The 22,542-nt window shown below is 47.1% G+C and overlaps 1 protein-coding gene across 5 annotated transcripts; it reads right to left on the bottom strand.

Moving 5' to 3' along the window:
• Positions 1-152: 152 nt before the first annotated feature.
• WSCD1 (WSC domain containing 1) lies at positions 153-21,416 on the bottom strand. Of its 5 annotated transcripts, XM_042026542.1 has the most exons (10): positions 20,715-21,410; positions 14,339-14,551; positions 13,859-14,215; positions 10,556-10,670; positions 9,902-10,086; positions 7,146-7,267; positions 4,945-5,110; positions 3,371-3,535; positions 2,492-2,692; positions 153-1,472 (listed from the first exon to the last, which is right to left on the bottom strand). In XM_042026542.1, exons 2-10 carry the CDS (start codon positions 14,361-14,363, stop codon positions 1,120-1,122), a joined length of 1,689 nt encoding a protein of 562 aa, XP_041882476.1. In that variant the 5' UTR covers positions 14,364-14,551; positions 20,715-21,410; the 3' UTR covers positions 153-1,119. The 5 variants fall into 5 exon arrangements, with proteins under 5 accessions (XP_041882476.1, XP_041882473.1, XP_041882474.1 ...); XM_042026539.1 differs by having other exon boundaries at positions 13,859-14,551; positions 20,715-21,413; XM_042026540.1 differs by having other exon boundaries at positions 13,859-14,551; positions 21,033-21,413.
• Positions 21,417-22,542: the final 1,126 nt, after the last annotated feature.

Here is a 22,542-nt window from a genome sequence, read left to right as displayed (position 1 = left end):
TGTGGTCTCAGGCAACAAGCCCCATACCAGCCAGGTGGCACAGAGATGAGCCATGTGTGGAGTGCAAACAGGGAGAGACTCAGGTTGAAGTGTACTCAACCTGTATGACCTGCATGTTTTTTAAAGCACCAATGATACACAGCCAGAGCAAGTTCAGCTCCCTTTATATAAACTTGTTTTATTAAAATTAGTATTTTCACTCAAATTTTTAAGAAATCCTTTATTTCCCATGAACAGAAGCATCTCGCAGCAGGGCAGCCCCTTTGGCCGCAGGGTTTAACCACCTCCAAGCTGGCCAGTGGCCCAGGATCATGGGCCAGCTGCCCTGCCAGCCCCGTGTGCCCCTGTTCCCTCCCCACTACACAAGGGCCCCGTGCAGGGTCAAACAAACCTTGGGGAACTGCAGGAGTTAGAAATCAAACCTGCATGGCTGCTGGAGGTGGGTCCAGAGGGCAGCCCTAAGTAGCCATGGTTTTTCAGGTTGGACTGTCTTGGAGTTCCTGCAGGGATGAGGTAGGAGGTGGGATCCTACCCCTGCTGGGGCTGGAAGGGCTGGGGTTCATCCCCTTTGCCCCTGTTCTCCAGGTGGTCCAGGCTGATGTCAGTACGGGCTGGCTGTGGCCGTTTCTAGAACCAGGAGCACTGACTGTGGTGACATTTGTCCCTGGTGTCCCCCTAGACCCACCGTGATTCTCCAGGTGAAGAGATGGAGGTGCAAAAACCTGTGTCAAGCCCCTAGCACAGGTGGCACTCCCTTCTCTGCCACCCCTCTGGGGTCTCCTCCATGCCCCTGGAGCCAGGTTTGGGGCTGATAAAACCCAGGGATTCCCAACTGGCCCTGCTTAATGTCTGTATTCTCCTACAGGTCCCCAGCTGTGTGCCTCATTGTGGGGGATGCTGCGGCCACCCCCTTCTCCCAAGAGTGGAGAGAACTTGCACTGCTCAGCAGCCTCCACAAGTATCTTTGCCATAACTGCTAGAGAGGTCTGGTCTTCTTTTTTTTCTTTTTTTTTTGCTTTTCTTGTTTGTTTGTTTGTGGGGTTTTTTGTTTGTTTGGGTTTTTTGTTTTTTTAAGAAAAAAAACTTCATTTTGAACCACAGCAGCATGATACCAGCCTATCATCTTGGCACATACTCCCTGGGCAGCCCTGAGAAGTTTCTTCCCCTTAGGGCTTCATCCACTGTCAGGATGTATCTGTTGATAAGATCTTTCATTTCCTGGGTAAATGGCTCAAAATTCTTTTGCTTAGCACCAGACCGCTTGAAATTCCCGTCCCTGTTGTTCTCCACACAGAGCAGCCGATCCTCTGTCACTGTCACGTTCAGAAACTCCACCATCTCCTTCAGCTTGGGGATGAGGCTCTGCTTCAGGTCCTCGTAGTGGACAATGAGCAGGCGCTTCCCATACTTCAGCCACTCCAGGACGTGGGAGGCCCACCAGGAGGCATAGCTGTTCACAAAGTCGGGCCACTCTGGATGACCAGGAAGCCAGGAAAATGAGACACTGTTAGCCATGCTGCATGTCAGCAATTTTCCTTTGCCTCAGGCATTAATGATACCTTGATCTCTATTTGCTGTCTACAATAATTTAATTTCCTGAAGTCAAGACAGACCTAGTGAAAGCTTTTGGGCTGGACAAAGAGCATTTGTGGCTGAAATGTAACAATTTGCAGTTTGCACTATAGGAAAGCCACTCCCAGCAAACTTTTTCTCGTTTCTGGGGGGCTATTTTGTCAGTTTTTGATGAATAGGTCTTGAGTTGTGACTGATGAAAGGTGATACATGAACTTGGGAAAGAAATGTGTAGTGACACAGGATACTTCCTCCCCAACCCTCTCCCAAGCCACAGCTGTAATGCCTAAAATACGTACAAGGAGAAATGGAAGCCAAATGGCTTTTCTGCTGCAGTCTGAATGCAGCAGTGTACCCAGCGGGGAAATTGCAGTCACCAGCCAGCTTGCCAGTCAAACATGTGAAGTGTGGCAAGCAGGTTCTGAAGTCTTGTCGTGTGTTCAGGGGACACTGAATCTCAAGCCCACTTATTGCTATTATCCTTATTTTTCTGCAGTGCAGTAGCACCTGTGCAGTGCTGTAAAATTTCCTTCATGAAGTGTCATGCTCCATTGGATCCTCCACATCTTAAATTATATTTCTCATGGCTATTACACGCTGCAGGGGCAAATTTTCTTCACCTCAGTCTGGCAAATGGGCTGTGCACAGGAGCACTGCACATGGACGTGTTTTCTATGCCCAGCATTGCAGTGGCAGAGACGCTCCCGTGTGCCTGTGGCATTGGTTCTGTGCTCACCCTCCTCTGGGGGTGGGCATATGGCAAGGCCACAACCGCTCCCACAGTGCAGGTGTCAGAGGTTTTGGGACTGATCCCTACTGCAGTGGGACTCAAGTCCCACTGAATTTGTTTGTGGTGCTCACTCAGGTCCTAGCATGTCCCCCCTTCCCAGCATACTGAGGAGATGGGTTGAATGCTTACCTTTGCTTTTCCAGTTGCGGTCAGTGGCATAGCCCAGGTGCCCGGCGTATTTTCTGTTGAACTCTGCCATCAGTGATTTGTACGGGTTCCTTATCAACAGGATGGCCGAGTCGAACATTTCAATCTCTGTCTTGCCACTTTCATGTGTTTTCACACAGATGGTCCTTCTACTTCTCCAGTGGTCTTTTTCTCCTTTAAAACCTGTTTTACAAGACAGGATTATTGACTTTTTTGCCAGACTATGTGTCTGTGCCTTTTCCCACTAAATAATTCCCTACAGTGGTGTAAGGCTGGTGGGACAGTACCAGTCAGCTAAACCCATGGCTGGAGCCCCAGCCACCAAGCTGGGCACGCACTGGCAGCCAGGCTATCCCTCTGCTGGAGAAGGCATCCTCAGCCCCACACTGCAGTGAGGCAGCTTTTCACAGGGCCAATGCTTGGTACCTGCTGAATCTCTGCCCACTCAGGATACTGTCCTCCCAGAGTAATTAGGAACATTTGAAAATTTAACCTACTTGTTTACTGAAGGGTCTCACCCGCAGCATTTAGGTAACTGGTCTTTTGGAGCAGCCTGTCAGATGGGAGCTGCACGTGTACGTGTGCACAGGGCACCAGTGCGGGCAATGTGCACATCTGCAAACGGAGAGCCTGGCTGTTGTCTGTGAGGGCAGCTGCCTGTCAGGAGCAGCGTGCTACTGGAGCTGTCCCTGCTGCCATCTGCACTGCAGGAGGCTGCTTGGTCCGGGTGTGTGTTTGAATTGTACCAAACGTGCTGACAGCGACAGACATTGCTGGCTCAGGCAGAAGGCCGACAGAGCAGTAAGTAAAGCTCTGTGCTTTGGAAGGGCTGCACGTGTCCCATCTCTTGGGCCCCGGTACCTTTGTTGTAGAGGGCTCCATCAAAGTAATAACTTCCTGTGTAGTATCCCGTGGCATGCTCTATCAGATGGCGTGCCCACGTATTCCCAGCCCCAGGAAAGCTTGACAAAGCAACAAACACTTTGGATTTGGTGCTTAAGAATTTCCTGTCTGTGCAGCGGGTGTCTGTGAGTAGAGAAGATATTTCATTGTTAGCACTGTGGCTTTTTAATAATTCCACTGACAGCTCTTGATTACAGAGTTTATTGCTTCCTCCTTCTCTCTTTTACAAATATAGGGTATCAATTTGGTCTGGTTGTGAGTCAGCTACTTCCTAAAATTCATTCAGCTGTATGAGGCCAGAGATTATCCTCAGAGAGATTTCTGCTGGTTTTGTGTTAGGTGATGCTTTTTTGATAAAGCTGCAACAAACCATTTTACTTGCCAGCAAGTTGTCTTAAAAGCCTCTCAAAGCCTGTTTGTTACCAGCTATTTGCCTGTCAAGGTTGGGTCTTCAATGGAACTCTAAATGTGCCACTATACCGGGAAATTGGGAGTTTTTCAACACAGGAAAAAAACCCTCCTAATGAAATCAGCTGTCTTTAGTTTAACATCTGCACTGCCATTTCTCTCTGAAGGCCCAGGCAGTGGCGAGCCCTCCAAACGTGGAGTCAGACACCTGGTTTCATACATGCTTCTGTAAATCCTCACCTTGCTTCTTAGCATGCCATTGAAAGCAAGGATAGGATAAGAACTAATCTTGACCCTATGTGATGATTCATCAAGAAGCCAGGAAATAAATTGTCAATTACTCTCTTCATTCTTCAGAGCAAGCTCTAGATGAAGCCATGGCTAGAAAGTGCCCGCACAGCCCAGAGAAAGCACTGGTCTCCACAGACCTGGGAAGTACTAGCAATTTCATGGAAACAAGCATTCTTCTTGCAAGTTCTTCTTTCGTGCTGTGGTCTGCAGTCTACCTCTGAACTGGGAGATGGAGGAAAAAAAGAAAAGGGTGTTGGGGGATAAAAAAAAGCCCATCACCAATCCAGGAAAGCACTTAATTTGTTAATTTTAAGGTTGTGAGAAGTTTCACTGAACTCAGTGTAAACCACTGCATGGAAAAAGTTGCTAGAACCACCTAAATGGTTTTCTAGACTGGAGCCTTACTCTCTGCCTTTTTTTCTGGCCTTCAACATGTATGCAGATGAATATTTTAGAGGAAGATGAGTAAAGCAGACTTAGGGTCTGCAGATCTGCCTCAGTGGCTTCCTAACATGGGGGCTACGTGGTGGAGAAATGCCTTCCCAGGCTCTCCCTCAATTCTCTCCATCTGCAGAATAATGATGTTTTTTCTGTGTTGGAGAGAGACAATGCTGAGCAACGAGAGAATGGAAAGATGCATCTTCATGTGCATGATTGCAAGGGGGGAATTTAGAGAGAGACTGTTTCCTAAATTCCTGCCCATACGGTGATACCCACTACTGTGGCTCAGACTGCTGCCAACGAGATCACTTTTACCCGCTGCAGAAGGGGCACAGGGGCTGTTTCCAGCAGTGGTGGCCCTGGCCCTGGCGCAGCGAGGCTGGAGCTTGTACCTTGCACAGGTGTCTGATAGACCAGGCAGTAGTTCCCCTCGGCAGTGCTGCTGGCATTGCGGGTCCCGCTGCAGCGCAGCCCGTCCGCGCTGTCGCGCGCTGGGAAGCGCCCGGTGGGGTATCCACAGTAGCATTCCTGCCCTCGGATCACTGCCAATGGAAACTCCTGCAAAAGAGAGAAAACGGATCAGTGTGTAAATGCCATGGCATCAACAGCCTTCAGGGAATGCTGCTGCCATGCAAAGAAAATAAATCTCCACAAGGCCACTGTCAAGATCACAGCACTGTTTGATATGTCATTCTAAAGCTCGTGCTGCTTTACTGTTACTGTCCTCATATTTGTGTTACCTTGCTTCTACATAGGAGACTTCCTAAGGTATGCAATCATGAGGAAGTTAGTGTTGTTTGCAAGGAATTCCTAAGGAAAATTCTTGTCTGTAAGACGTGTTTTCTAATGGATTTGATGCAGAGTAATTCAGGTTTTGGTGTACCAATCTCACCCAGGAAGGGTAACAGGCTGCAAAGCTGTGTAGTGGTGGGGCAGTGAAGCCCAGCTGCTGGGTTAATAGTGGTAAGAACTAAAACAAATGTGAGGGAAATGTGCTAAATATTTGCCGTAGAAATTAGCAATTGCTTACTGGCCCAAAAATTCAGGTTTTCTTCTGTTTACCAGAAAGACTTGGGTTGCCTCAGTGCCCTGTGGGCTCTCTTGGTGGCACGGGTCTGTGTGGGCGGGCAGAAGGCTGAAGGAAGTTCAGGGAGTATTTGAGTGCAGAACATTCAAGTCCATCTATTTTATATCAACACTTTTTGCCTTTTAAAAATCTTTTGGAGTCTGGGAGCATGTGACAGGACTGCTGAGCAGCTTATCTCTTGCTCTTTCCCATGCATTCATCCTCTGATAAGGAGTCAAATGCAACACGTGTGCTGTGTGTGCCCAACAGCCAACATTTACTTAGCGAATGAGATATGACATTGTCAAAAACTATTTACAGATTTGATCCAAAGGCAAAACAGTTCTGGGTTTGCCTGCAAACATAAAATTTTCCTTTACAATGAAGCAGTGTTTCTCAGTTTGAGAAATTAGTAAGCATCCCTGCCCTCAAACACAGCCTAGAATAAAAATGCTCCTTGTGCCTCATGCCAAGTGGCCCCTGCAAGTGATGGACTGTTCTGGAAGGCTGGAGGTTCTGTGAGGCAACAAAACAACTTCTCCTCTGTACTCCTGCATCTGCAGAAGGTGGTTGGTGCAGTGGTGCTCTGCAGCCCCTCAGCACTCGGTGCGGGGTGCCGGTGGTGCAGTGCCTGGCCTCAGGGCAGGCAGCGTGGGCAGGCTGACCCTCATCTGCACAACCTTCCCGCATCTTGGGCAGCATATGAGTGGGGAAGGAGAGAAAACTGGAGTGGGCTTTGCATGAGGAATCTCAAAATTTTCTCAATATCCAATCTAAACCTCCCGTGGTGACTCTTGAGGGCACTTCCTTATGCCCTGGTGCTTATTCCTTGGGAGAGGAGATTGCGCTGAGGCCATGGGTCCTGGTCAAAGCACTGTAATCAGCCAGCTAACAGTAGTAATCAATTTTGTGATGCTGCAAAAAGTAATTGAACGTTGAGTTGAGTGCATGAAACTGAATGGGGCTGCAGGCAAAATCTGACCACACAGTGAACCCTGTGTAGCAAAACCAGCCCCATCAGAGTGGGGAGGAAGGCAAAGGAACCAACAGCCACTAAAGCAGAGGGTGCCCTGCCCATGCCCTGTGCATGGCTCCCTGAGTGGAGCCAGCTCCCTTGGAAGGCACTAGAGTCACGTTTCGGATGCTGCCAGTCCACATCCACCCTCTGGCAGCATGGCTCCCCACGAGCTGCAGCCACCGCCCCCGGGGTCAGATATGGCTCGGGGCTTGATTGGAATGTTACATGGAAACGGTATTGATTTCCTCATGGTTGATACTCATCACTTAGAACAACTTGCCTGTGTATCATGTCTAGTGGCACCGCTCTGATGAGTTTCCCTCCTGCCATCCCCACTCCAGCAGCTGGACCAGATGCATCAGTGGGTATTTACTCTGATGAGTTTTGTCCTTTAGAAACTCATTTACAAATTCAAAGCTCTAAGGCACTAATCTCTCCCCATCCCTTAATAGATTAGAATTTAAAATAACAAAAAAGAAGAAAGGAAGTGAAACAAGAACTGTTCTTACTTTCTTGGAGCAAAATTCAGAGCACATCTCCACCGTCAAATTGGGCTGTATCAAAGAGGCTGGAAAGGTGTCTGTTAAATTTTCTGGAGCTCTAAAACATCCTCGATAGATAACATTCCTCCCTGCGGGGAGATGAAATAGGTTTCTCTTAAGAAAATGATGTCCATAGTATCCTGCCTCTCTCACAAAGAACAATATTAAGCTCAGAAGGCAAAAATAATAAATTTTATATTACAAAGGCTGCAGAAATAAGAGAAACTATGATATACACTAGAAAAATGTGTTGCAAATCCTGTGGTATTGAAAGGAGCACATGCCTTTAGCTTTGTACAAACCACAAAAAGCAGGGCTGCAGCACCGACTTTGAGTTAAATTCCACCAGTGGAGGGCATTGCTATTGTTTGCAGGTTCCAGTTTCCTCTGAAGACCTGCTTTCCCCTAAACGAGTTAAAAGCCCTGATAAAAATCTACAAAGCTTCTGCACCAGAAAAGGAAAAGAATGTAAATGACTCCTGAAAAACCCCCTCACCAGACCAACCTTCCTCTTCAGCTGCCCCTCTGCTCCCACAACTTTTCAGGCCAAGGGAGATTGCTGCAGCCTTTCAGACCCTAAACCAGGCTTTTGTCAGCTGCTAAGGCAGATCAGCTTCCATGGTGTCTTCAGCACTAGCCTCTGATTTCACCTGCTTGTGCAGAAACACCACAGAGTGTGGCAGTATTGCAGTTGCTCCCTTGAACGCTATTGCCAGAACTGATGTGGGACGTGAGTTGAATGACAGGAGAGATGTGGTGTAGTTACGAAGAAAAAAAATTGGTTCTGCATGAATTTCCTCGCAGAAAAGCCCAGGCTCTCTAGCAAGAGCCAAGAGCAATCTGAGGAGAAGCCGCTTAAATTTTGTTTTTGTAACTATTCAAACCATTTACTAGAAGCAGAGCTGGATCTCAGGGATCACTCACGTGATGTAAAAATAAAATAACCCCAACCAAGCTGAAAGGAACAGGAGTCTACCTAGGACCAGGTCCCTTTGAGCACAGCACCAAAGAATAAAACAACAGGAGTGTTTGGACTTCTCAGAATGTTCTTGAAAGTTCTACTAAATCTCGCACTGACATTTAATTCCTGAAACAAAATGTTTACAAACATGTTTAGAGTTTTCTTAGCGGTCAGGAAGAAAGCTTGACCTGCCTACACCAGCATCGGGAGGGAGCAGGATTCATGGAGAACCCATGGATTACCCTGCAGACGGCTGGGTTTTTGTGGTCTGCCTGCTTTCTTTCGCTGAAGGACACCCTGAGGCAAGCGGGACTCTGTGCCACAGCCACCCCTGGCTGCCACAGCTGCGTGCTCTGCGCCTCGGGATTTGGGGCACGAGTCGGGGTGTCTGGGGAACCACGGTGGGAAGAGGGAAGTGAGGGATGGAGAGGGGAGACGGCAAGCCCTGTCTGGGAAGGTTTAAATGGAGATGTCACTGAATCTGCTCCGTGTAAGGAGAAGACTTACGCGAGGTCTGTGCTCTATAGTATGCAGCATAAATCATGGTGGCCTTTACAGTCTCAGAGTTACTTTCTAACATACTTGTTCATTGTGATTAATACTTCTGTTGGTCCCTCAAATGGCTTGTGTCAGGGGGATTCTTCAAACAGACAAATATCAGGTATTACTAAGGGCAAAATAATTACAACTCTAGCTTCAGGCTAGACTAATTTGAGGAGTAATTCATTAATACTTAAAAAAAAATTAAATGCTGTCTTTTCCTGAGCAATATGTACATATATTTTATGCTGGAGGTTGAAACAGTGATGCATGTCCTGGGAAACCTGCCAACGTGCCTGTCAGCCTGACAGTGGCAATTTAGGTCTATGTACCTTTGATATATAATTTATATGTAGCTGGTTAGATTATTGTACAAACCTTGACTTGTCTTTAAGAAGAAATGAAGTACCATCAATACTGGCACAACCTAAGGTCTTGGTGCTTCTTCTCAGCAAATAACATCCACGAGGTCTTGTGAGCTTGCCAATTGCAAAGAGTGATCAGCTGTTTAGATCTGTTATGTGCTTTGTGTTTGCCTAAAGGTTTATCCATTGTGTTCCCCATGGCAGCTAACTGAATGATGAGTAGAGTTTCATCTAAAAATGAAACAAAAATCCCAACTGCCACTGGAACAGAGCTCCTTGGAAAAGCACAACTCTGGTCTCGTTTCTCTCAGGAAAGGGATTAAGGTGGCTCTCTCTCTGGCCTCTACTTATCCTCTGCAGTCACAGATCACTGACGTTGTCTCGGGTCATCTGAGCATAGGGTGGCCTTGATCTGAGTGATTTTCTGCCCTCCTGTTATAGGGCACCTCTTCCAAGGCTATTTCTTAAACACACATGGGTTTGTACGCCTGCAGTGGATACCAAAGGGAGTGGTTTTTTTCAGCTGAAATTCTGCTTCTGTTGCAGTCCCTCTGCACTGTGTTGAATTTCCTCCCTGGTGACACAAACCTCCTCTGTGGCAGCCCAAGGCGGCATGCCAGGCACATCTCCCCGCTCCGAGGTGGTGAGCAGCACTGCTATTTTGGGGAGGAGCCAGGGACCAGACCAGCAGCAAATGGACATTGTGCCCTGCAGGCACCTTTGTCCTTTGCTGCTTCAAACTCTGGTGACAAATGGAGTGAGACAAGCAGCAGGGACAGCCCCTGTGCTCAGCCTGGCCGTGACATCTCTCCCTTGTGGGGTGAGCAGCTTCCCCTGTCCGGTCCATGCCCACTTACGTCGCCTCGCTCCTGCCCGCAGCTCTTCCACCCTGTAGACCGAGAGCCGGTTCACCCCTCCGCACACAGAGCCCTTCTCCCCCTTGCACTCGCTGTTGCACTCCTCGGGCTTCGAGGCAGCAGCTGGGAGTGTGTTCCCACAGTAGCACTCTGCTCCGTATGCCAGGCCCGCATAGCTGTAAGCCCTGCAAAGAGAAGTACCAGTCATGTCATAGAGGTGCCTGTCTGCTCCCCAGTTTGTACCTGGGGAAGGTGGGAACCTGTCCCCAGCTTCTGCTGCCTTGCTCTGGAGCAGAGTCTGTCCTGGGGACAGCGTGGCCTCCTCAGCAGGGGCAGCCACCTCAACAAGATTTGGGCTAGAGACCAATATCTATCAAAAGATAAGTATCTTATGAAGACTATTTAACCAAACACTAATTTTTGTCAAGGTCAATAGAAAATATATTGTAAGTAGCCATGCTGCCATAGAGAATAGGCAGCAGTGCAGCAGTCTGCTTCAAGCAGGGTAGCAGAGCTACGCGGTGCCTGAAGGTGAGATAATCACTGTTTTCATAGATGCTCTATGTTTAACATAGGAATGCTTTTCCCTTTTCAAATTCAGTTCCACTTGTTGTCAGAAAAGAGAAAATTTGCAGTGAAAAAATACCAACTCACCTCTCAGCACAAGCTTCCTGACAGTGAGCTACTGTCATTTTTCTTAAGTCATAAAAGACAGCTCCCTTCAGTGTCCTCTCCCTCGAATCATGAGTGAAGCAGCCCATGTAGGTGCCTGTGTGCATGCAAGACCAGGGTTAGGCAATGCATATGGGATGGAAGGGAAAAACCCATCCCAGTTATGGGTTATCCAGTGCAAGCAGCGCTGTGTTTGGTCAAGTCCCAACCTGTCTGGGGCCCCACACACTCTGCAGACCTCTCCACTGGTACTGAACCTTGGTAAGGGTATTGAAGGGGTCGGCACGACTGCCCCATGGAAATGGGCAAAAAGGAAGTGAGACTTTCCCAGGTTCCTTTCAGCAGACCTGCCTTTGCATACCCAGAGTCTGTGACCCACCCAGGACCACGGCTCCTGCATGCAGCTGCTGTCTGCTCGACTCCCTCCTTTGCATGACAAAACAAGGCCCTTCTCTAAAGTAAAGGAGAATGTAGCCTTCAAAATGCTAAAAACTTCCAGAAATCCTGTTGGATTTCTCCCAAGTGTTCTTTAAAATCTCTAGCTGATAATGAGATGGTGCAAGAGAAATATTAAGAAAATCAATTTTCTTTGGATATAGAGAGTTATATTAAAGCTGTAATGGAAAGATAAATTCACTCTTAACTAGGCAGCACAATGTAGCTATCGTACTGAGCTATCTCCTCTCTGGTGCAAAGGAATCTCTTCAAATATGTCTTGCTTTACTTAGCATAGAAAAGATAAATGTTTCTCTTAGACTGCATTCAGTGCTCAGCCTAATTTTTGTTGTCATGAACAAAATACTGTAAAAATCCAGCCCATTATTTAATATACAATTGGAAGGATGATGTGGAATCCCACTATTATACAGCAATTGTGTCTATAAGTACATTTTATCATTAAAATATGAAGGAAAAAAGGAAATTTGATTTTAGAAATAGCAACACTGAGATGATAACACAGGGAAATTAAATAATGTGAGCTGTGGACAGGAAAAAAATATATGGTGAAAAATGAAACTAAAAAGCATTATGTTAAATAATCCACGAGAAAAAGGAAGTTTGAGTTACTCCATGAGGGATTTTGGAGCCAGGAATAATACATTTAAATATTACAAACAGAACAGTAGATCAAAGACCTGCACACAGTAAATTGCCAACGTGCAATTGGAAAATTCACAAGCCGTGAATACACACCCCCAGCACACCATTAACAAGGTGGGAGTCACACACCTGCAACAAAGATGCTCCACATTTTACTGGAGACTTTTGATTGGGATACTGCGACTCAAACCTGTAGCAGCAGAGAACTGAGGATGTGGGGCCAAAGAGCCTGACTGGGGGTCCTGGGCAGGCCAGCCAACGTCTGCCCTCCTCCCTGTGTCCCTTCCAAGCCACCGCCAGTCTGGCAGCAATTTCTCATTCACATCCTCCCATGAATGAGGTACAGAGAGATTCCATGGCCTCAGAGTAGCATGTCATGTCACGTCAGCGATGCAGTCCCTGTCACCTCTGCATCCCATTCAATGGCAGAACCAGGCCAGGGGAAACTGGAAAACTCCATTTGCTGGGAGAAATCTTAATAGAAAACTGTCATTGTTGTACTAAGAGTATTTGCCAGTGTCCCTGTCAGGAAAAGTGTGGTCCCTACCCTGAGGCACTTACAATGTCAACAGGTGAGATAGCCTGACCTGGAGAAAAAAAGGACTTGGATTTTCTCACCCAAGGCCACATGATCCTGGATGGAGACAGAGCAAGGCAAAGTGAGCTGGGAGGTTCACAACAGGCTGGGGCCAATGCCATCGTTTTTGGCTTGGGTCAAGGGTCTGCCTGGGGAAGCCTTCGAAGGGCTGGCCAGCAGCCCCCGGGCAAGCAGGGGCAGAGCTGCACCGCCTCAGAGCCATGGCCCTATCAGGATGACACCCATGAGGAGTGCACAAGCCCAGCCCCCATGGTCAGGCAATGCTACTCTACTAAGCAGGAACCACGGGGCATCACTGAAGCTTTATTAAGCATTATAAGCACAGAGGAGTTCATTAGGTCTCGGAAGGGATCCATAATGAAATAACAAGCCTCTAAGTTTACTAGAAGTGAATTGCAGAAGATAACTTGCTCTATGTAAGTAGTTAAGTTTTAATTAATTACCTTCAAAGGCATTGCAGTGCTTGTTAACTATATTGTTATTAATAACGTCACTTCATATTCAATCAGATATTCAAACGATGCATATTTGAATCTACAGTTCAATATGGTGAGATGCACAAATAAATAGTCCTTCTGGCCCCTCTCATCAGTAGTTAGAACCTAAGCAAGTCCCTGGCTGAGCAGCTCTCAGTCTCTCCTCTGCCACCAAAACCTGCCACCAGCAGGGTGTTCTGAAGCAGCTCCAGTCTGGTGCTTCAGGTAACTGCAGCAGTTCAGTTTGCCTGACTCACGCTGTATGACTCATCTCCCACCACTATCGCCTTCTCATTCCCATTCCTGACAATTGCTTCAGTAAGTATCATGATGTGGCACCCATTTTGTGCGATTTTGTGCCCTTTTGTTTGGACAAATTTATTCAACAAACTAAAAAGCAGTTCCAAAATGTGGTGTCTAGTCATCCAGATCCCATTCCTGTTTTATTATCAGTGAAACACCTCCAAGAGCAACTAGTTCTTCCAAAAGGCACTGATGTGCTGTGCCCATGCAGCAGCAGGAATTCTCCTTGTGTTTCCTTGGCCTGTTGCACGTTCCCAGCATGCCCACCAAACCCCAGGAGGTTGTTTCTGGCTGGGGGGTTGACGGCCCAAAGGGGCAATGCATTTGCAGAGATGCTCACAGAGGGCAGGTCAGGAACAATCAGTGTGTTTGCAATAGCAGATTTTGGTGTACACTAGAAAGCTTTAGCAGGAAGGAGGCACTTCTAGACTTAAGGTACTGTATGGTTTTGGATAGTTAATTTGATAAAGTTCACTTTTTTAATTTGCCCTTCTGAGAAAGAAAATTAAAGTGGTCATCTCTGCCTGCTTGAAGAGAAAATAATTTAAATTAGAGAAGCATACTTCATTTCTGGGCTTCCATTCAATCAATAAAATTACTTTTTGGAGGAAGTTACAGCTCAGCATGATCAGGATGGGTAGGTTTGTACTTTGGCCTGTGCATACGCCTCAGAATTATTTTGAAAGTGGCAATGAGTGAGGAGGAAGGCAGACCTGCAGGGGCATGGGATGCTTGCCTTTGTCTGCCTGGGATCAGCAAAGTGCAATCTGTGTGTGTGCCAGAAAATGGGCAGGGGACATCCCTTACCTTTGTGTTCAGTAGTGTGCTTCATTGCTTTGAGTCCTGCTGTCTGCAGGGGCTCCTGGTCACTGGTGAACCGGTGAAACCACCTTCTCCTCAGCTGCCTGAGCTCTGAGTTACGGGACATGAGCCAGTGCGGGCTGTGCTGCTGGTCCAGGGCCGGCTCCTGCAGCGCATCCATGCCCACCAGCAGCCTGGGACCGGGGCGGGGGCTCTGCAGAGTCCTGGGGTCTACGATCCCAACCCTGGTCATCTCGTCCAGCACGGGCACGGCCTGATTAGCGGGGGTCCCACGCGAACCTTGCTGGATAACCAAGCGGGTCCGCTGCAGCAGCAAGAGGCTGCCAGCCATCAGGTAAGCTGCTGTGAGGAAGAAGAGCAAAAACTGGGTCCGACGGAGAAACTTCTGTAGCCTGAAGAAAGCTTTGGCCATGCCCTTACTGAAACTGGCCCTTCACGCTTCCCAATGGGCCCCTGAATCTTCACCTGGCCAGACACTCGTTCCTCCCATAAGTTCAGCCCATCACTTTGGTTCCTTCTCCTGCTGAAAAGCTTCTTCCCAGGTGGCTGCAGCAGAGACCAGCGTGGTGTGGCACTGCTGCCAGCCTCAGGCGCCTGGTTGGCCCAGGGACTCCATGGGCTCCTGGGGTGATGCCTTCATCGTGCCCTGCTGAGCTGCCAGACAGCCAATGCTGAAACCTGAAACACCAAGGGGAGTAAGGCTGGTTCACATCCAAACTGAAAACATCTACCATCAGGGTGACTTTCCTCCACCCACCCCTTTTGGCTTTATCTGAGCATTTCTCCATCTGTTGTTTATAATTATGCATGTTAAGAACTATAATCCAATGATGAGAATGATTGATTGAGCTCAAGCGATTTTCAGATCTTCAGACTTTTTTCTTTTATTTCTTTTAACTCTGAATGCACAAGAAATACCTTAATGATGAGGTTATTTCTCTTGGGATGTTTGGAAAAGAAGTTCTTTATTTTCTTTTGTTGGTAGCCAACATCTCCATCCTTTGTCACTGGATGGACAAGCAGCCACAGTACAGGCATCTTTTTAGGGAGGTATTACCAAATTCCTTCCTTTCAGCTGAACAGTAGCTCAGCTATAAATGCAGATCAGAAGGAAACAGTAGTGTGGGTGTGTGGGAGGAAAAAAGAAATTGCATCAACTCACAATAGATAAGGTAATAATTATTCATCTCTGTGCAGCACAAAGAAGTTGGGCTTTATGCTGGAAGGATATTTGGAGGTTCTGTGTGTGTTGCTTTAACAGAAACCAGAAATCCTGCTATATCTTTTTAGTGGATTTATATTGCCAACTATCGCTGTGGGGATGTGTGCGGAGAAAAACTAGTAAATGTTTGAAAAAATTTCATCTCAAGTTCAGCAGATCTCTCTTGACTGCTGCTGAGCTTTGCAGCTTTAGTTGTGCTGATGTGTACCACGATGGGATTGTCTGGGCAAGAAAAGCTCCTTTGTGCTCTAGGGAACCTTTAACCTCCCGTGGCAAATAAAAGCTGGCATCCCCCCATAAGTTCCTGTTTTCCCAGTCTATCCCTTCTCTGTGGAGCCAGGCAAGTGTTGAGAAAAGATGCAGTGTTTTCCAGAAAAGAAAATATTATGGCTTTTGCTTAGCTTGCAGTTGGGGCACACTCCTGAAATACGCAGTCCTGGCAACAAACATCTGTTCACTGTATTTCTTGTTTCAGTAGTTGATCGAAAGTTTTGTGGATGTTCGCTTATGCCACTTTATTAAATAAATGTTACCAATTGAGTTTCCACCCATTCCCTTTTTCATTTGGTTGTGCAAATTCTTTCTGTCTTAAATAGCAACCAAACTAAAGATCCAAAGCTTCCAGGACAAAAATAAATTAAGGCTCAGTTAAATCTGAGCCCGAGTTCCTGATTTAGGTACTTTTGTTAAGTGGGTTTTTTTTTAAAGTACGTGTATGCTGATTTTAATTGTAGAGGACTGAGTAATATCCAAAAATATTCAATGTGGTGATTGCTACTCTTTCTTCAAGGGCTGGTGAGCACGAGCAGGTGCGAAGCACTGCCAGGCTGTAGCATCTCCAGTGAATTCTGACTGCACTCTCTACAGTAGAAGTTACACACCTCCCTTCGGATCAGCTCCAAAGCCAAAGAAAATGCATTGATTTACACCAGCTAAAGAGCTGACCCTTAGAGTTAAATTATTGAAAATCTCTGATCAATGTTGTGAGTGCTCAAGAATTGCAGTAAAAGGGTCAGAAGTATCGAGACAAATGAATGGAAAATTAGCCATAATTAGATCCTGCAGGTTGTTATTGCACTAATTCATCTGAAGAAATACTGTCTATGAGCATAGGTGGGATTTGATTCACTAGTTGTTTCTGCCATGGGGCAACTGTAAACTTGAGCTGTTCCCAGTGGAGGCTGTCTGATCTGAAAGCAAGTGGTGTGCATGTATCAGCCACTGGAGATTCAGACTGGGATTCTCCTGCTCCGTGCTGTACTTCCAGGTCGGGCTGGGTCAGCAGGGCAGGTGCCCACGTGCCTTGGCTTCCGGGCACACCACACTGCTCGAGGTGGCCCCACGCAGTGAAACACTGCTGCGAACCCTCAGTGGTGAGACGGCAATGGCTGCAGTCACACAGGAGTTCAAAAGGTTTAGGATTTTTTTTCCCCCTACCAGCACAATAAGGCTAGATAAATTGATCAGATTTGCAGTCATTTCTGCCCAGCTGCAACTCAGGGTTTCACAGCTCTTTTGGTTTATTCACCAAGGGAGAGGTGCTTCAAGCCCAAGTTCTCAGACGCGTCTCAGTCGCTGGTGCTGGAGAGGCCATGCTGGGGCAGCCGGAGCTTTCTGGCTCATCAAGCAGTGCCAACAGCTTGGCTGGAGAAGGGCATCAAGACCATGTAGCAGAGGTCAGGCATGTTTTGCTTGAAACTGCATCACTGGCCCAATTTAGTCCCTTTTAATGCCTCCTGTGTTCTTGGTCAGTTGATTTGGGTAGAGTTTCTCCATGTTTGCAGTGATGTAAAGTGGAACAGCTGGAGGCTGCATTATCGCCAGGATGAGAGGATGTGCCACTTGCCTGGGCAGCACGTGGCAATGTCTCCTGGAGCCAAGGGAGACTAGTCTGGCCAATGCCTGCCTAAACAGCACCTGGGTAGGGCATAAATGTTCTGCCTCCACATGAACCGGATGGAAAACTTGCTGTGCATCAGCAGAACTGCAGAAAACACCCAGGGTATCGGACCTAATTTAACTGTGCAGCAGGCTCTGCATCCAAGCATCAAGAAATGTTTGGCATTGCTCCTATTGCTCTGCCAAGTTTGTTTATTTATTTGTTTATTTATTTAGTAAGGAGAAGATGTTCTGAGTCTCAAAGGGGTAACTTTGCCCTTGCCCAGTGGTTGAAAGTTTAAATGGTACAAGGCAATTTTGCTGCATTCAACATGATGTGTACAAGTTACCTCCAGATGCACTCGCCCTTAGAGCAGTTGCCATGACAGTACATTGTAGTAAAACCCAATGAAATAAATAAGCAGACTCTCCGCCCACAACAACTGCTGCAAATGTGCAACTCAAAAATTAAATGTTGCTTTTCAGTGGGGAAATAGCAAAGTGCTGCTGACATAAAAACTGTCATTTGATTTTTCCATAAACTGCATATTGCCATATCATCAAAGTATGCCTAAAAGAGTTGAAGTGCATCACTTCTGATGATGATATTTAAAAGGAAAGACTAAGGAGGAAAGAACTAGTATCTGGTAATAGAAAATGCGTCATTTGTCTTTTTCATGCACGTTTCACCTAAAATGAATAAAGTGAAGTGGAAGAAAACAAGTCTTCTATCCCGGTTTACCAGTTCTCCCAGCCAAAGGGGGATTAGGACCATATTAATTTGGAGTTGTTAGTAAAATATAAAATTATAATTGAAAGGACAATGATGGATAATTGATGATCATGATGATGGATAAATGATGGATGAGAACTGTTAAATGCCAGAGGAGACCTCTAGGTGAAGAGAGCAATGAAGGGGTTAACACTGCACTGAAAAAACGGCAGTAGTTAGCACTGGCAAGTATCGGCTTTGGGCATGGTGAGTGGAAGCACAGATCTACAAAGCGCTGGGACTTCAGCAGGGAAAGGATCCCTTGTCACCAAAAAAGTTGCTGTAAGGAAAAGCAGGTCAGTACCTTGCCTCCAAAATGAACTTGCAAAGTGTGACAGAGGATGTTACATTAGGCAGCTGCATTAATGTATTTGTAAAGAGAAATAAAAGCAATATGGTTCTACTCCCCTAGCTGAAGGAGCATTTACAGGATTTTTAAGGGAAGACTGAATATTTTCAGTGATACCATGATGCTGGTAAAGGCTGAAGACACTGAGAAACAGCCCCAGACTTGCAGGTGAAGAGTTGCCTAACTGAGGACTGTCCCTTAATATGTGCTCAGTGCAGAAGCTCAGGTCAATGCTGCATTGAGAGCTGCAGGTCATCAAGAGTTGGTCCTTCTCTAAAGAGCAGCAGGATTTTGCAAATTCAGAGTTCTTGGCAAGGAAGCAAGATGATGTTTTCCATTGTAAACTGAAGGGAATTGGACTCATGATTACTATTTTTAGAAAAATCCATCCCTCTTCCACGCCTTTCCTTTCTTTTGTCAGCTTTCTTTGAGAACAAACGCAGTCAGGCCTGAGCTGAAGGATTCTGGCTTGCAGCCTTTTCCTTGGATACACAGTGCCATTTTCTCATGGCATTTTGGAAAGTCGAGACAAATATCATATTGTGTGAATGCACATAGGAAGTAAAACTCTTAAGAAGCTGCAAATTTGGTGTTGGGACCCTGTCAAGTATTTGCAGTTCCCTTTATTCCAATAGCTAAAATCATTCTGAGAAACTTCAAGCATTTCTTACAACTTACAAAGTTTTCCTTGCTAGAGGATGTGTCTGTGCTGACCCCACATGTCTCCCTGTCAGGTCTGCCAACAAGTTGGAAATTAGGTAGAGGCACCCAAATTTCTCCATGTGCTGTGGTGACAAGCATTGCAGCTTGAGAGGACTTTCCAGTGAGTTTACCACTGCTTGCTACACGTGGGCTTGCTACAAGATGTAATCAGATTGCAAAGTTATCTTTGATGGTGTGATTGTGTTAAAACCTTTAAATAACACTGAACTGTGATAAATAAAAAAAAATCTTTATGCGGAGTTAGCAGAACGACAGAGAAAAACTTTATAGTCCATAAACTGGTCAAATCAAGTTGAAAATAACCTAAATTAAAAATATATATTATACTCTGTGTATTCAATACAGGAGGCATTTTACAGTGACAGACAGTTCAGCTTTGGAGGGGAAAGGCAATGTCACAGAGCAGAGCTGCAGCCTGAGGTGGAGAGTCAGCACTAACTTGCACAAATTCTGTCCCAGTGGCTCTTTCACCAGATATTAAACTTGTTAAGACCAATTTTTTAGCATAGACAGGTGTAAATCCAGACAATAATGTTGTTGGTGAGCCTGAGGTGAGGGAGGCAGAGGAGTCTGCGGGTGGCAGGTGGTCCAGCAAGACTTGTTGTGAGAGTGCTGACTTGGAAAGTGCTCAGGGACAGCTTGAGCAGAGATCACACCATGGTATTGCTCCATTAATCCCACAGTTTTTACCTAGCTCAAGTCATAATGCAGTAATCAGCAGGACTGACTCCATGCCAGTGTGGAAAAGATGCATGCAGACATATGCATACTCACATTTCAGGTGCACATGTGCATACACATACGTGTGTGTGCCTTCTGTACTCAGAGGGATATGTGCTCCAGAGGGAACACACAGTCTGCTGTCACCATTCTCTGATAAACTGAAAGCTTACAGCAAACTGGTACTGAATCTCAAATGTATTTTACTAACAATAAAACATTCATGCATGATGTACGTCCTTAGATATTAAGAGTTCAAGCACCCAGCAAATGATGCTCTATCTGCAGTTTCCAGAAGCCCCTATATGGTCTGTGGCTGGAGTTTTGAACAAGAATGTTGTAACAAATGTACCATGTATTTATGTTTGCCTTAGCCCACAGGAACTACAGATGAGATCTTTCCTTGTGTGCACGGAAATCTACTGAAATTAAAATAACACACAGCTCTGTAATTGAATCATAGGTGTTTTAAAAGTGTCTTTTATAAACCCTTCAATATGTGAATTCCTGCAACATTCACCTACTAAACGTTGTTAGTCTATTTGTTCAGCACAGTGATGCTCCAGAAACTGTTTGGAGAAGCTGAGCATTCCAGCCTGCCTCACCAGGCTGTGACACAAACACACTTGCAGTATCCATTGCTGAGTTTTCAAGTATAATGTTCCGTGGATGCTTGGGGAAGAGCATCTCGAGAGCAACCTGCAGTCTTTGTAAATAATGCCGCTAAGCCCTTTACTTAGATGCTGTGGATGAATTTAGTAAAACAGTCATTGAGACTGAAATGAATGCTGATACCTCAGCCTCTGCAAAAAGTTGTCCGGTTATTGCTCGTGCCCAGGCCAGCTGGCGCAGGGCTCGCAGAGGCAGATACTGAACGGTGTAAGAAAAAGAGGAAAAACCTCACCTTTCTTTTGTAGCTGAGGAACCCCTGTTGTAGCCAGGCAAAGTCCTGTACAATCCAGTGAAATATTACAAAAGGCCGTAATGCATATCTGAAAAGCTGATAAATCCTGCTCCCTCTGCCCTTCCCTACTAATCCTTCTCCCGCTCCCGCTCCCAGCGCGCAGAGCCGTAAATCCTGCGCGCACCCCGCGGTGCCGTGCGGGGCTGCGGCGCTCCGCTCCCTCCCGCTGCCCCCGCCAGGAGCTCCCCCAGCCCCGCTCCGCGCCCCGCTCACCGCTGCCGCCGTGTCCCTCGCGGGTCCCTGCGGCTGCCCGGGGTCCCTGCGGCTGCCCGGGGTCCCTGCGGCTCAGCGGGCCGGGGCGCCGGGGTCCTGCGCCCTGCGGGAGCCGGCGGGAGGGAGCCGCTCCATGGCCTCCTGCGCCAGCAGGCAGGGTGGAAGCAGCCTCCGCGCCGCGCTGCCAAAATCCTCAAGCACGGCCAGTGCGCTCGCGTTTCATAACGCTCCCCTGCCCGGCGAAACAGCCTCTCCTCTAAGGCTGCTTCACAGCAGAGCTCTGCAGCCTTCTGCAGCTGCCGACGTTTCCAGACCTACCCATTCCCTCTGCCTGGATGTTTGTCCAAACGCACGGATGGCTGCATCGGCAGAGAGCTGAGTGGCGGCAGCAGCAGCGAGAAGCCCTAACGCGATCAGCTGAACGGATGCTCCCTGTTTGTTTCTCGTGCCTCTTCCCACTAGGGGCAGATCCCTCCAGAGCTGCCCCTCTGGAGACCTGGACCCCTTCCCAACAGGTCGAGAGAGTCCCGGGAAAGCGAGTCCCTGACAGCCTCTCGGCACCAGCGTGGAGATTTCAGGCAGAAAATTGTTATTCTGGGCACAGGTGGCTGGAAATAAATTATTTATAAATGTGAGAGCTGAAAGGCAGTTGCTGGTGTCCTCAGGACTGCCTGTGCTGCCACCTTCCCTGCATGTTCCAGCTCGGTTCTGCTGCTGCTTCACATGGAGATTGAGGAATTTTAAATTATTCTTAAAGCATCTGCATTTAAATGGGGGCAGGCTGCACCCCTGCCTGGGGTTTTGAAACACCCCACGGTCTACACATATTTAATGAAATCTGTGGAGATCCATCCCTTTTTGACTCCAACTCTGTGGTCAAAACAGAATGTGGTTATGGGACCCACCTTTGGTTCCTCCCTGTGCCTGAGAGTGTGGATCAGAAACATCAGACCAAGCACCTGCCTGGCTGTGGGAAAGCAGCACTCAGGGGGCTTCTTGGATGTGGGAGGAAAGAGGGAATTGGGATGCCACGTGGAGGCTGATCCTGTTTCCTCTCTGTATGCTGCACAGTGCTTCATGCTCTGACCAGTCCCATGGGCTTGAGTGATGCAGGTGTGGGGATCTCTCCATGCAGCGCACCCCAGGAGTGGGGTCTGAACCCCACAACGGGGTGCTGGCGCTACTTGAATGACACTTGGCTTTCCCATCTCTACACGACTTTGGAGAAGAGGAACCTGGTTGGTCAGCTCACCATGAACGACTAAAGTGCTTTTGCTCTTAACAAGTGTTCTCTGGGACCTGATGGACTGATAGGGCTGCAATCCTAGAGTGATCCTAGAGTAATTTTGATTAATGGAAAACCCTGAGGCTTAGTAGTGTAACATTCAAATTTTAAAATGCTGATGGGTGGAGGTCTATTCTAAACCCCAGGAAGTTGTGCATCTATTAGATTGCAACCCATCCAACCTTTATGTGGGCTTACGGCTTCAAGGCTGTAAAATTGTGAAATTAATTCCGTTTTACTGAAATTAAATTAATCAAATGTTAAATGCAATGACATTTTTAAATGTGCTGGGTTGGGGCCGAAATCAATAGAATTGCAGGACTGTGCCCAGGTGAAGCAGTGGCAGAAAATTCAGTCAGCATTCTCAGTGAGAAAAACTATGCTGAAAATGTACCAAACTCCTGACCACAGTGTGTGCCCCACAGTGTGTGTGTGGGCAGCACAGGTGTATGGAGGTGTGTGTGGGCAGGTATGGCCACTCAGGACCTTTGCTGCAGGAGGGACAGCTGGCTGGGTCTGCAGCCACCTGGCACACTCAGCACC

Source organism: Corvus kubaryi, unplaced genomic scaffold, assembly GCF_017639235.1.
Source record: "Corvus kubaryi isolate FWS band 111438036 unplaced genomic scaffold, C.kubaryi_AGA036_p1.0 37284, whole genome shotgun sequence".
NCBI lineage: Eukaryota > Metazoa > Chordata > Aves > Passeriformes > Corvidae > Corvus > Corvus kubaryi.
This window is presented reverse-complemented; position numbering and strand designations above follow the sequence as displayed.

Bases quoted from the DNA above. Each gene is read 5' to 3' on its own strand.
- WSCD1 (XM_042026539.1), bottom strand. From the start codon at position 14,285: ATGGCCAAAGCTTTCTTCAGGCTACAGAAGTTTCTCCGTCGGACCCAG. The intron at 2,693-3,370 runs GTACCGGGGCCC...CTTGTAAAACAG, and splicing joins TGGAGCCCTCTACAACAAAG to GTTTTAAAGGAGAAAAAGAC. The intron at 1,473-2,491 runs GTAAGCATTCAA...CTGGTCATCCAG, and splicing joins CCGCAACTGGAAAAGCAAAG to AGTGGCCCGACTTTGTGAAC.